This window comes from Antechinus flavipes, chromosome 4 (assembly GCF_016432865.1).
Source record: "Antechinus flavipes isolate AdamAnt ecotype Samford, QLD, Australia chromosome 4, AdamAnt_v2, whole genome shotgun sequence".
NCBI classification, from domain to species: Eukaryota; Metazoa; Chordata; class Mammalia; order Dasyuromorphia; family Dasyuridae; genus Antechinus; species Antechinus flavipes.
In genome coordinates, this window is record NC_067401.1 from 115,870,900 (window position 1) to 115,886,145 (window position 15,246).

The window sequence follows — 15,246 nt, forward strand, 5'->3', positions numbered from 1 at the left end:
TCTATCAATGGACACCTCAGGGGCTGTAGAGCTCAGACTAAGAATCTTAATCTTACATGAGAAAGGCTGCCTTTCTATTCCTGTAATTTTTTATTGATTGACATCATGGATTTTTCCCCTTTTTTGTGGGTTAATGCTAATTTTTTTTTTCAAAAAATCCACATTTAACAAACAGAAATGTGCATCTTTGAAATGAATAATAAACTACTAACACATACACACTCAGCACACAGATGTATTGTCTGTTATCCCAGAATGTTATGAGATGAGTGAACTAAAGTATGGTGAGATTAAGCATCTTGTTCAGAGACAGACCACATCAGTAGTAGAACAGAAATGTAACCCAAAGGTCAGTCTCTCTTTCTACTCGGTAAATTTCAGTGCCTGCATTCACACCTATTCTCTCCTAAAGCCCTTCAAATAAATCTTTCATATTTCATTGAGACTCCTCGTGGTCATTTGCAAGATTCTCAGTTTTTCCTTTTATTTTTTCTTTGTCTATTTTCCTCTCCTCTTCCATTTGGAAATTTTGCCAACAGATCTTTCTCACCTCTCTTACTGGCTTCTTTGCTGGTTGTCAGAACTTCCAACATTTTGAGTTCCTCTATTTGGCCTCAGCCAATCTATCTCTTTGAGTTTGGGAGCTGTTTGCACTGCATCCTGCTCTGTCCTTATCTGTACTCGACATAAATGCCTTAGTTACAGCTGTTAGAATTTTTAAATAATGAGGTTTGTGAAATTTCTGACAGACTTTTTTCCATGTGTACATGTGGTAGGGTGTGTGTGTGTGTGTGTGTGTGTGTGTGTGTGTACTGCGCATGTACAGGTATTAACAGATATTTAGCAGAATCTTAAAAACATTAAGCTTCATTTCAGTGTCAGATTATGGATTTATTTCTAAGAATCTTTCATAAGAGTTTTTTCTGAGCCTTCCCTTGTTCTTTGCAACATATCCATCAGCTTTTCTGGAAACATCTTCATTGCCAGGTAATACCTGTTGGTTATTTGGATAGGGTGCTTTAAAATAACACAAAGTGAAGCTTCAAAGTGAAGAATTGCACATTTTAGATGTAGCTGCTGTCCTCCCAAATTCTCAAATATTGAAAAATAAAATAGATGATTGTAAGTAGTAATGGGACTAAGCTTCCTGCATCTTTAATCTCCCCCTCTTTAAACATTCTGCTTGGCAGCAGGGAGTAAATTGTGTCCTGTGTTTTTGGTGTTTTCATGATTTTTATTGAATTGTCTGTTCCACTCTCTCAGAATATTCCTGTGAGCCAGTCTTGCTTCCGCCCAGTTCAGTATGTGGGTCAGAAGGCACTGTTTCTCACTAGGGCGCTGCTGTTTCCTTTTCCGACTCAAGTAGATTACAGATTATACTGGAGCATGTCTGAGAAAAGGTCAAAAAGGAGGGTGAAAGTCCTGCATCTGCAGCTGGGAAGCTTTTCATTCTCATCTAGTGAACTTAAAAAAAAAAAAAAATCAAATGGAAAAGGAACACCCTCCCCCCCCCAAAAAAAATAAAAAAAACATTAACTAACAATAATCCACATGCAAGAAACTCACATTTGCTTATTATCCTTTATTGTGTGCTTTGAAGGGATTTTATTTGATTTTCATTAAATTATTATATAGTGTTTGGTTGAAAAAGTTTTAATGTGAAATTGAATGGCAAGTAATAGCTAAGCAGATTTTAATTTTCCTGAGCCCAAATTGCCTGTGATTGTCTCAGAACAAGTTACCATTGTGCTGGCATTAAGACAGAGTCAAGAAGCCTGGAACTTTTTATACCACAGACTTAAGGCTAAAGTATTTGGTTCATATAGGATTTTTAGCCCTGTCAGCTTTATGGTAGGATATTAGAACCAGGCTGACTGCTTTGGCCTTTTGGAAAAGAAAAAACTTATCTCTGCACATGCATATGCAGATGCAAATACATGTTAATGAATTTTTGTTTTTAGAAAGACATATACACAGCACAACAAAGCTATATATCTGCTCATGTGATAAATATATTATTCAGAGACAGAGTTTTAGTTCATGGTAATACTTGGTAATGTTGTCATCTGCAGTGGCATAGAGCAAAATGGTGCTGCAGGTGATTTTGAGCGCGCAAAATGTTAACCAAGGATGTAGTGAGGCTGGGAAATGTGTGCCCCAGATGAAAAATGAGGATTGTCCTGCAAGAGATGGAAGGGAATGAGCTTATCATGTTATTATAAAAGATATTGAATTTTATAATCTATCCCTCATGGTATATAACTACCTTGATATTTACTTATAGGATAAGATTGAAAAAAAGTGGAATGGTGTCACAAAATGTTTCCTTTAGAATAGTTACTATACAACTTGTTATGTACTTCGTTTATTTTTTTAAAATTTTCTCCCTTTTTATTCTTCTCTCCACCCCCACAACGGTTTTTTATTTTTAAAATCACCAAAGCATCCTTAGTTTTCCTGTTGTAATTTTTTGTTCTTCCTACTAATTAAATACTTTCTCCGTCATTAAAATTACCATGCCTTATTACAAAAAAGATAATTTTTGCATGATAACTTTCTTTATATCTTTATTCCTTAATATATAACTTTCCTCCCCATACCCAGAGAGCCATATCTTATAACAAAAAATTTTTTAAAAGGAGGAAAAAAACCGGTTCGGCAAAATTAATCAACATCAGTTAAGTCATCAGTATATAATGTTCTATATCCATAGCATCCTCCCTCTGTAAAAATAGAAGAGAGGTGCTTTCTCATGTCTCTTCTTTAGGTCATATGGTCTCTTTCATTCTATTTTCCTCTACACTTAATCCACTAGTTTCTTCTGCCTCCAAGGAATATCCTTAAAAATATACCTACACACACACATGCCTCTGTATTATGAAGTTGTTAGACCTGACTTGATAAAGCATTTCCCTAGCTACGTGGAGGCCCCAAACAAGGACAAATCTGTTCCACTAATACCATTAAAAAACAATGGCAGTAGCCTACAACTTTTGCAATCATTGATGGAAAAAAGATTTTAAATTGGATTTTTAAAACTTTTACTTAAATTGTCTATTCGTTTTCCTTAATTCTTTTTGTTTATCGGTCCTGCTTGATATAGATAGATAGATTGCTCTATTTGGAAAACTCTCTGCCCAACCATGACAAAACTGTAAATCCTTTTTATATTTTTGTATTCATCAATTTGAGAAGCAAGTGTTTTAGTGGAAAGTACCTTCAGCTTCAAGTTAGTAATACCAGATTCAAGTTTTTATGCTGCTCTGTATTAGATTTGTGAAATTGAGAAAGTCACTTATCATCTCCAACTCTCCTTCTTCTTCTGTAAAAACTGTTTAATGATGGTTGTCATTATTTTTTCTTTCATCAGAAAAGAACTCTTAAAAGGATGAAACACAGAAGTATTGTTTATTAACAATATCATTTTAACTTCATTGCTTAAAGTATGTAGAAAAAAGTTGTTTTTTTAAGGCAGAGCAGTAAAATTTCTCTTATCTAAAATCTTTATAAATTTTTTTCTTTATTTGGTTTAGAGCCAAAAAAAAAAAAAATAGAGATTTTGTAAATTAAACTTGGTCTGGAACAGTGAACAAGTCTCAGGACTTAGCTTTAGAATCGGCTGGCAGCAGGCCATGTTCACATGTTCTCGGATCGTTGCATTCAGAAGCTAAGAACACCAACCATGCTTCTGCAAAAAGAGAAAAGATAAAACAGAAAGGTTAGCTTTGCAGCAGTATTACCTGGGAGTTGATGCTGATGTCTTTTCCACAAATGTCCAACTTTGTCAAAGCCCAGTAAATCTTGGGAAGTTTATTTTCCTTGTGGCATCTGTGTTTTATAATGGGGCCTTTAATTTGTTTTTACTTTGTCTGCAGGGATTTCTTTTGTCCGGAGCTTTCAGCCTCCTTTTTTCCCCTCTCTGCAAGTGAGTCTGTTAATGATGGCCAGTTTGGGAATATACTTCTGCAAAACTGACATGACAGGCTGTTCCTGAGTACAGCAACAAAGCCCATTGTTATTTTCTCTCTTCACTCTTATCCTCAACTTAATCCATTTTTCTTCTGTGTATTTGTGACAGAATGTCTGAAAAATCATGGCTTGGAATATAAAACCTACATGATACAGTGGCAAACCCAAACAGAATATTTTCGCTTTGGTCAGCTCATGTTGAAGTGGAGGAATGAGTGACCTAGCCATAGGTTTTCTGAATTCCTCATATCAGGACAGCTCTTCCAGATCCCAGAGGGCAAGCCTTTGCCTACTCACTCTCCCCTCTATGTAGGAGCAGATGCAATCCACAGCTTTACCATTTTCCAGGTCACTTCCATGAGAAGGCAGTTAGGGAAAATCAGAACAAGAGGCCTGGAGGAGTGAGAATCAGGAAGAGAACAGACATCCCAAATGAAACTGGCATTCTTGTGCTTTCCCAGAATTCCAAGATGCCCTGCAGACATTGTCCTCTTTGTGTTAACTGCTCTAAAAGAGAAAGCATTAAAAATAATGCCCACACTAAAAAAGAGTTTTGCCCACAACAACCCTGTGAAGTAGGTAATGAAATTTCGTTACTCATCCTTTACAGAGAAGACTACAATAGAAACAGGTTAAATAATTTGTCCCTGGACAAGCCTGTGCCAGAACTAGGAACCAAATCCTGAATCCAAGTCTACCACTTTACTTACCATTATACTATACTGTATTTTTTTCATTACCTAATATAACTAGCTGTCTTATTGTTGATATGTCAAATAAAATCTTATTATGACTCATTTTCCTCTTCTGTAAAATTATGGTTTCTAAATTCTCAAAGTTCTATGATTTGATTTTGTGAATCTTTTATTTTCTCTTCTTTTGAAGGTACTGAAGGTAGCTAGTCCACTTTCTATATACTACAGGGTTATTGTTAATAAAATCTGTGTTCCTTATTATCATTTCCATTTTTTTAATGAAAATGTTGAAGCACATTGAGTATCCAGAATTATACAGCAAGTCAATGACTAACAGAGACCTCTGGTTCTCTTGATAATTTATTGCTCTCTATTTAAAACTTTTTAAAAAGTCATTCATATGTTGATGTCCCCTTTAACAATCTGAAAGATCATTTTCACTGAACTATTTTTTTTTAAAAAGCATAAAAATGCATTTTGTATCTGATTCTGGGATCCTTTCCTCCTCTTCTCTCCTTTCTCTTCCTTTCTTCTTCCCAGCCCTTTCCTTTCCTCTCTCACATGTGTCTCCTTAACTGTTAAAATAGGTATAACAGACCCACCTCTCAAGTTTGTTTTGAAGATCATATGATATAATATTCAGAAAGTGTTTAGCACAGTGCTTGGCATATGTAGTAAGCTCTATATAAATGCTAATTCTCTTCTTTTACATCCTTCTCCAGATGAAATTCCTTCTTTCACCTCTTGGCAAACAGTATTACTGGTGCTTGGTTGATGTTATTGTTTAAATTTTATACTCATTTTCAGGGGACTGGTAGACCTTTAAAAGTCCAAAATTATAACGAATTTGTATAAGGACTCAGAAGCTAACTGAAAACTTATATAAAACTTATCTGTATGGATTCAAGCAAAAAAAAAAAAATAGAACCAGGAATCTTGCAAGAATTAATGTTCTCATGAAGTTTTGGGGACTTCCTGTGTTTCATTGTGTCAGAAATACTATGGGAACAGCCTTTTTTGTGACATTTTTTCACTTGCTTAGTACAGAAACTTTGGAAATTTACATTTATTTTGATGTTTTGAGATGTTCATTTTCAGAGTTCGGATCATTCAGCTGTAATTTAAACCCTTTTCTTTACTCTCTTGGAATTAAAAGGCAGTAAGAAGAAAGGTGGGCCTGGCAGGGTTAGTGTAGGTGATGGCTTTAGTTTTGCGTAGTGATTTTCTTCAAATGTCTCAAAAAACTTCTCATGATATTATTTGTCTTGTGTATCCCAAACATGTAGATAAAGAAGAAATATTTTGACCCCTTAATGAAAAAAAAGAAATGAGGAGAGACTTGATCAGGGTCAAAGCACTCTGCCTATGTGTACTGGTTTTGCCCTTTTGGTTATTAAATGCTACTACTTCTTCAAGAAGAACTTTCCAGTGTTGCTGACTATATAGGCCTGAGACTTGGGCCTTCATGAAAGTAACCATCAGACTGGTTGTAGGGTGCAATTAAAAGAAGATGCTATTGACAGTATAATTTTATTGACCCAGTTGTTCTGGGTATCAGAGGAGAGAAGAGAAGAGGGGAGATATAAAAACACTCCCTGTAGCCAAGTAGTGCTAGTTGGTGACCTGATAACTTAATCTTAACTTGTCAGAGTCTTCTCTATCAAAACAAATTCTGATGATTGAAAAAGGCAATCTTTTGCATGATTACCAGCAAATAATTTCTGCATCTTCGCTTAGAATAGCTATCACAGAACTTAGGCCCAAGGGTCTGTGGGAGTGAAAACCAAAAAAAAAAAAAATATCATTGTTTTATTCTGATGTGCTTAATTTACCACTTGAATTTGAATTTCTTTGTCTTTCCCATAAGCCAAAAATCATTTTAAAGATTTGTTCTTGAATAATAAATTTACAATTTGAATTTATTTTTAAAATATCTCTTATTTTAAATACATTTTTATCAATAGCTTTTGTTTTTACTTCACCTGAATTTTATAAAATATCCATCTCTTCAACCCCTCCCAAAAAGCCATGCCCTTTTATCTAGACCAGTAATTTTCTGCAAGGGAACTTCTAGGTGAAGAAACTGCTCTACAATTAATTGTTAATATTTTCCCTGCTACTGTTGTAACTGCCTTCCGAGAGGTTGTGATATGGCCAGTCATACCTAGACAATGTGCCTGAGCATTAGTATTTGCACCCAGATCTTCCTGGCTCTGAAGGCAGCTCTTTGTTTACTCCTCCCATGCCATCTTTTCTTACAAAGAATAAAAAAAAAAAAAAGAGATAGTGAAAAACAGTTTAGTAAAACTAACCAATGTATGAAACAATTATAAGTCTATGCTGTCCTTCATTTCCATAGTCCATCCCATAATGATTTCTACAAAGGGATTAAGATACCCTTTCGTATCTATCCCTCTCTCTCTCTTTTTTTTTCTTTATTTTTTTTTAATATATGTTTTGTGTGTGTGTGTGTGTGTGTGTGTGTGTGTGTGTGTGTGTGTGTGTTTGGGACCTAAGCCTGTGCTCCAGTTTCTTTATTTTTTTTTTTTATTTTTTTTTAATTTAATTTTATTTAATAATAACTTTGTATTGACAGAATCCATGCCAGGATAATTTTTACACAGCATTATCCCTTGCAATCACTTATGTTTCGTTTTTTCCCCTCCCTCCCTCTCCCCCCCTCCCCACAAGATGGCAAGCAGTCCTATATATGTTAAATATGTTGCAGTATATCCTAGATACAATACATATTTGCAGAACCGAACAGTTCTCCCGCTGCACAGGGAGAATTGGATTCAGAAGGTAAAAATAACTCGGGAAGAAAATCAAAAATCAAATAGTTCACATTCATTTCCCAGTGTTCCTTCTTTGGGTGTAGCTGCTTCTGTCCATCATTTATCCAATGAAACTCAGTTAAGTCTCTTTGTCAGAGAAATCCACTTCCATCAGAATACATCCTCATACAATATCGTTGTCGAAGTGTATAATGATCTCCTGGTTCTGCTCATCTCACTTAGCATCAGTCCATGTAGGTCTCTCCAAGCCTCTCTGTATTCATCCTGCTGGTCATTTCTTACAGAGCAATAATATTCCATAACATTCATATACCACAATTTACCCAGCCATTCTCCAATTGATGGGCATCCATTCAATTTCCAGTTTCTTGCCACTACAAACAGGGCTGCCACAAACATTTTGGCACATAAAGGTCCCTTTCCCTTCTTTAGTATTTCTTTGGGGTATAAGCCCAATAGAAACACGGCTGGATCAAAGGGTATGCACAGTTTGATAACTTTTTGGGCATAATTCCAGATTGCTCTCCAGAATGGCTGGATTCGTTCACAATATATGTTTTTTAAATAGCTTTTTATTTACAAGTTATATGTATGGGTAATTTTACAGCATTGACAATTGCCAAACCTTTTGCTCCAATTTTTCCCCTCCTTCCTCCCTCCCCCTCCCCTAGATGGCAGGATGACCAGTAGATGTTAAATATATTAAAGTATAAGTTAGATACACAATAAATATACTTGACCAAACTGTTATTTTGCTGTACAAAAAGAATCGGACTCTGAAATATTGTACAATTAGCCTGTGAAGGAAATCCAAAATGCAGGCAGGCAAAAATATAGGTATTGGGAATTCAATGTAGTGGTTCTTAGTCATCTCCCAGAGTTCTTTGCTAGGCATAGCTGGTTTAGTTCATTACTGCTCTATTGGAATTGATTTTCTTTCTTTTTTTTTTTTTTTTTTTTAAACTCTAAACTTGGTTATCATAACTTCAGAGCATTCAGTTTTGACTTTTTGAACACGGACATTTTAACTTTTGGTACCATATTTTGCCTAATATGTAAAGTATTGGTTGTTTAAATCATTTTACCTCCTGCTTTACAGGGAAGCCAGAGGTCATCAAACATTAGCTTTCACTTGTATTTCTAAACTTTTCCCCTATGTATCACCATCTCTGCATCTGCATAGATTCATCATCCTTACTCTGATCCCCATTACTTCCTTTTCTACTTCCCCTGTCCCACAATTTTCTTCTCCCTTCATGCTGTATTGAGTTTCTGTCACTCCATGACTTTTTTCTGTTTCTACTTTAACAGGTTCCTTCTATTTCTACTTTAACACATACTCAAGTCTTGCTAAAGTCCTTGCATGCTTGCTTTGCTGCCTCTCTCTTTTAACTCCCATTCTCTTCACATTGCTGAAAGTGGAATCTGCTTTTCTCCTTTGTTACTTTTCTCAAAATTTTCATTCAAAAGTTACCAGTATGGAATAGTGAAGAAAGTGCTTTGTAAGTCTTAACTGACCAATGAATGTAAATTTTTATCATGAGTTGTAACCTCTTTGCTGAATTCAATGGTTATATTTTGTATATTAGAGTAATGATAATAATGAAAGCTGATGTTGATATGTGGGATTGTTATGTTTGCAAAGCACTTGACCTATATTATTTAATATGATCCTGGGATATGATATTTCAGGTCTTATCCCCATTTTACAAATAAGGAAATATTGACTCAGATTAAATTAAATATCTATAATCTTAGTTACCAAATATTGGATAAAAGATTGAAATAAGTAATGACGTCTTCATATCTTTCTTTTTAAAACTTTTCCTTTTCTTTTTGTGACATATTTTCTTGATCGTCTTATTGCTTCACTGATTGTTCTTTTGTGTATTTTTGTTGTAATTTAGTCATTTTAGTCATATCCAACTATTCGTGGCCCCATTTGGGGGTTTTTTGGCAAAGATACTGGAGTGCTTTGCCATTTCCTTTTCCTGTTTAGTTTACAGATGAGAAAACTGATGCAAACAGGGTTAAATGATTTGCCCAGGGTCACAAAACTATTTTGAACTCATGTCTTCCTGATTCCAGCCCTGGCATTCTTTCTATTCATTGCACCATCTAAGTATTCTGCCTACTTTGTGCATTATTATTTTTCTATAATATATTTAGGTATATCCTGTGTATATTGTGAATGCTACTTTTAATTATCCCCTTGACATATTTAGACAACTTCCATTAACTTTAATAAGAATTCTGTAAGAGAAATGAGGGGGAAATTAACCTTCATTTTCCATGCCTGAGATTCTTGTTCTTCACCTTGTTTTGCTAAGATGGCATGTATTGAGGTTGCAGTTAAAATCTCCAATGGGTATTATAAAAACATCCATTTGCTGTGCTGGGGATGTGGATGGAGCATTTGGTTAAATCATTACCTACATTCTGGAGTCTACCTTCATACTTTAATGATAAAAAGAAAGGAAAAAAAGTCCATAGCTCCTTTACATTTCTGTCACTTCTGTAGCTAACTTCATAAGTACTTCCGGCTTTAGTCATTCTTTAAAGTGAATGCTACATTATCTTGAGGGTGGCAAGGTCTGTCATCACGCTTTCTAGAAAAAAATATGTTGCTTGAGAACATTTATTTCTAATTTGATCTAATGTTTCTTGTTACTTTGCATCTCACAGCTAGCCAAACTATTTAAAATATTTTTTGTTAGTAGTCAGAAAGTCATGATTTGGAACAATTAAAGCTACAGTTTGTGTGATGTTTATATGATTAAAGAATTGTAGGATAATAAGTTGTGATGATCTGATCTGTCTATTTCTTAGTAATTTGGAAGGTGGAACATTCTTTAGTTGTCATCTATAATGGTAGCATAAACTTCTTGATCTAATTTAACTCAGTTATAGATATTGCTGCTTCTTTACTGAAGAGTAGAAGGTTGACAATAAACATTTGATTAGATTAGATCAGATTAGAATCATCTCAACTCTAGGGCACTTAATTTTAACCTGAAACCTCTTCAGGTTGTTCTTTAATCAGTCTTTTGGAGGAAGGTAAAATAAGTTTCATTTTCATTACAGTGAGTGAGTTTGTCAGATAAGGTTTCCTAACACTCTTTACACAATGAAAGAATAGCTATGGAACAGTTTTGGCTGGAGATTACTCAGTTGCATCTAAGCACTAACTTTATTCAAACGAATGAGTTCTATTTTGTGGTAATAGTAATGTCTATTTTGTTTTTAAAAAATTGAGACCTAATTGAGTCTTCGAAATATGATCAAGATAGTTCTTATTAGCTTTAGTAACACATAGATCTTGAAAGGAAAAAAATTTAAACAAAGGATAGCTTTCTCTGCTTTTTTTTTTTTAATTTTTCATTTTGTTTTGTTTTTTCCACATTCTTCGTCACTAACTTTTTATGAAAAATTCTTTTAAATCCTTTGTCTCTTGGATTAGTTGTGATAGACAATAGATTGTTGGCATTCAGGTTTTCTTATATCAGGGCAATATTAAACAAAAACCAGATTGCCAAACTAACTTTTACATTCTTAAGATTCTTTTGAAAAAGAGATCATAAAAAAGGGAAAGGAACCCACATGTGCAAAAATGTTTGTGGTGGCCCTTTTTGTAGGGACAAGAAACTGGAAACTGAGTGGATGCCCATCAATTGGAGAATGGCTGAATTATGAAATGTTATGGAATATTATTGTTCTATAAGAAATGATCAGGAGGATGATTTCAGAGAGACCTGGAGAGACTTATATAAACTGATGCTAAGTGAAATGAGCAGAACCAGGAGAACATTGTATACAGTAACAAGATTATGTGATGATCAATTCTGACAAACATGGCTCTTTTCAACAGTGAGGTGATTCAGGCCAGTTCCAATGGTCTTGTGATGAAAAGAGCCGTCTGCATCCAGAGAGAGAACTATTTGTGGGTCACAGCATAGTATTTTCATTTTGTTGTTGTTTGCTTGCATTTTGATTTCTTTCTTATTTTTTCCCTTTTTGATCTGATTTTTCTTGTGCAGTATGATAAATGTGGAAATATGTGTAGAAGATTTGTATATGTTTAACACATATTGGATTGCTTGACCTCTAGGGGATAGGGTAGGGGGAATGGAGGGAAAACATTTGGGAACACAAGGTTTTGCAAGGGTGAATACTGAAAATTATCTATGAATATGTTTTGAAAATAAAACGCTTTAATAAAAAAAAAGTTCCTGCTTTATTTAACATAGTTAATGTTTTAGAATTTTTGTTTTTAATTTTATTGATCTCATTGATATTTTACTCTTTCTATTTTTGTATTTTGTTGGGACTTTAAAAGTGATTCCTTTCTGTATTCTTTTTAGTTTTATGCTGTATATGTATGTTATGTATAAAATCTTTTGATTGATGGAAGTGTTTATAAATATATATTATTTTCCCTAAAAAAAAAAAAAAAAAAAAAAAAGATTCATTTGGGGGCATTAGTTTTCCTGAGTGTATGATGTCACGTGCAGGGTTTTTTAAAATGGAAAGGTGGTGGGGGCAGGTTGCCAATAAGTTATCTGTTATGTTGAATTAAATGACCCTGAGAAGAGAGCAAATAAAGCATTAAGTGTCTTTAGAAAGATGAGAAATTCATTAAAGATTTTTTTTCCCCTTCTGCTATCTTCAATCCATTTAAAGTGCCATTGTGGCTTTTCAGTCTGCTTCCTGTGAAGGAAATTCTTTCCATATTGTTATTCTTCCTTTTGGAAAAGGTGGTTGCAATGGAGGTGCAGTGAGTTTGAAATCAAAAGTACCCTCTTTCAGTCCAGTCTGTATGGATTTGACCTGGGGTTTGTGTAATTTCTATTTAGAATGGCCTAGTTGTTTAGAAACCTAATTCCCAATATGGCCTTTCTTTGACTGAGGACAAAGCCGACATTTCCTAGCATTATAGAAACAGAGAAAAACAAGTTAATGATCTAAACTTTCTAATTCACTGTGGCTTGTCTCTTTAAAGCCCCTTGATTCTATTATAAGCTGGCTGGCTCCTGCATTGTTTCCTTTTCCTTTCCCTTCCCTTTTTCCTCCTCCCTCCTCTTCCCTTCCCCTCCCTTCCTTTTCCTTCTCTTCCCTTCCTTTCCCTTCTCCTCCCTTCCCTTTCTTTCTCTTCCTTTCACTTCCTTTCCCTTCCCTTCCCTTCTCTCTCTTTCCTTTTCCTTTCTTCTCCCTCTCCCTTTCCCTCTCCCTCTCCCTCTCTCTCTCCCTCTCCTCCTTCTGCCTCTCCCTCTCCTTCTCCCTTTCCCTCTCCTTCTCCTTCTCCCTCTCCCTCTGCCTCTTCCTCTCCCTCTCCCTCTCCCTCTCCTTTTCCCTCTTCTTCTCCCTTCTTCCCTCTCCCTTTCTTTCTCTCCTTCTCCCCTCTTCTCCTCTCCCTCTTCCTCTCCCCTCTTCTCCTCTCTCTCTCCCTCTCCCTCTCTCTCTCCCTCCCATTAGATCTTTAAAACTGACAAGTCACATTTTAAGGCTTATATATATTTTCTTATATAATCTCTAGTTACAGATAAGAAAAGTGAAACCCATAGGAGTTGTGATTTGGTCATAGTCACCAAATGCCAGAACTGAGATTTCTCGATTTCTCTCTCTCTCTCTCTCTCTCTCTCTCTCTCTCTCTCTCTTTCTCTCTCTCACACACACACACTCTCTCTTCATTCTCTCTCTCTCTCTCTCTTTCTTTCTCTCTCTCTCTGTCTCTCTCTCTCTCTCTCTGTCTCTCACTGCAACCCATTCTGTTGGGTTTTTTTTTTAAATTATATCGTACTATGACTAATAATTTTTTATATATGTTTTTTGGGATATGATTTTTCCTTTGTGTTCTGCTTTGTATATATTAGACATTTTACTATTTTCCCCATTATTATTTTTTCATATCGTTGCTAAAATATGATTTATCATTAGTTAAATTTATTATTTGATAAATACTGTTTAAGAATCCTTAAGAAGCCTCATAGGCTTTTTTCTTTGTTCCCTGAACTGTTTTTATTTTTTATGATTTGTAAAGGATATGCTGTTTTTCTGACTTTTTATCTTTATTTGAAATTTCTTTGTGTCTTAACATGGTCAATTTTAAAAATGATGCAAAAAAAATTGGTAGTGACGAATATGTATAATTTTTAGTGGTTTCATTCAGAAGGCATCATAAGTCTTTAACTCTAAAATTCTCAAAAATTATGTTAATTCTATGAATTTTATTTGTCTTTTTGTTAGGTTTGACTGTCTTTGAAAAGGAAACATTAAAGCCTCATGTTATGGTTGTGTTGCTATTTATATCTTTTAGCAATTCAGTGAGTTTTTCTTTTTTGACTTTTAGATGGTATGACATTTGAAATATATCAATTTTATATTGATATTTGTTTCTTGTCTATGTAATTTCCTTGTTCTTCTTGGTATATTTTATGAATTTTATGTTTGCTTTGTCTGATAGCATGAATCCGATTTCTTCTTTTTTGAATTCATGAGCATAGTAAATATTTAAGCTTCTTTTTTTTTATTCTATGTATATCTTTGTTTTTAATATGTTTTATAAACAACAAATTTTGGGCTCTTTATTTTGTATTCAGTCTGTCTCTTTTTTAAAAATTACTTTGTTTAATCCATCCATATTTAAAGTTATGAGAGTTCATAGAGTCATTTTAGAAAGTATTGCCTGAATTTCAAACATACTTCTCACTTAAAACAACAAAACAAAACATTTGGCTTCAGAATTTCTGGGCTTTTTACATATCTACTCATATTTGAAAATTCATTAGTGGCCTATCAGAATGTTTAGCTTCCAAATTATCCACCGTGATGGTGATCCAGATATTCCTTGGAAGTGGAAATAAAACACTACAGCAGGAATTAGAAGATCTCATAGTCTACCAATCCTTAATCTGTTAATTAGTAGCTATGTAATTAATTATAAAGAAGTCACTGTATTTCTCTAGACCAGGGGTCCTCAAACTATGGCCTGCAGGCCAGATGCGGCAGCTGAGGATGCTTATCCCCCTCACCCAGGACTATGAAGTTTCTGTTTTTGTTTTTACTATAGTCCGGCCCTCCAACAGTCTGAGGGACAGTGAACTGGCCTCCTATTTAAAAAGTTTGAGGACCCCTGATATAGACCCTATTTTCCCATTTGAATAATGACAGGATTGGAATAGCTTTTTTGGCTGTCATTCTTTGAGTCTTAACAGTGATTCTTTGGGACTCAAATTTGAACTAAAATACTTCTTGCTTCAGATCAGCAAATTTAGAGCCATCATCTTCAGAGGTGGAAGAACATCCTTTGCTAATGCTGTCATTTTTTTGTCTCATTGAAGGAAAACTAAATAGTCAAGACTCCTACAACAATTTCACCAACAACAACCCGGGCAATCCTCGGCTTTCCCCACTCCCTAGTTTGATGGTAGTGGTACCTCTTGCGCAAATCAAGCAGCCAATGACATTGGGGACCATCACCAAACGCACAGGGTAAGCAAGCCACTCACACTTGATATTCTTTAAGATGCTATTTTTTGGAAGCTAAGGTATAACAACCAGACATGGTTTTCATTGAAGCATGAAACTTAATGCCAACCTATTATATTAGGTACAAATTTTAAAATACTTTTTTCCTCCCTCCCTCCCTTTCTTCTTTCCTTCCTTCCTCCTTCTCTCCTTCCCTCTTTCCCTCCCTCCCTCTTTCCTTTCCTCCCTCTGTCTTTCCTTCCATCTCTTCTTCTCTCTCTCTTTCTCCTTGCAAAAACAACAATAAAATCCAGATCTGTTAG

General features: G+C 34.9%; 1 protein-coding gene across 6 annotated transcripts in view; it reads left to right on the forward strand.

Annotated features, from left to right (window-relative positions):
• BCAS3 (BCAS3 microtubule associated cell migration factor) overlaps positions 1–15,246 on the forward strand; it is a 787,317-nt gene that overhangs the window by 336,179 nt on the left and 435,892 nt on the right. For all 6 annotated transcript variants that reach the window (XM_051994106.1, XM_051994105.1, XM_051994107.1 and 3 more), the window contains exon 16: positions 14,797–14,947. In XM_051994106.1, coding sequence (XP_051850066.1) covers positions 14,797–14,947 — 151 coding nt within the window. The remainder of the gene's footprint in view (positions 1–14,796; positions 14,948–15,246) is intronic.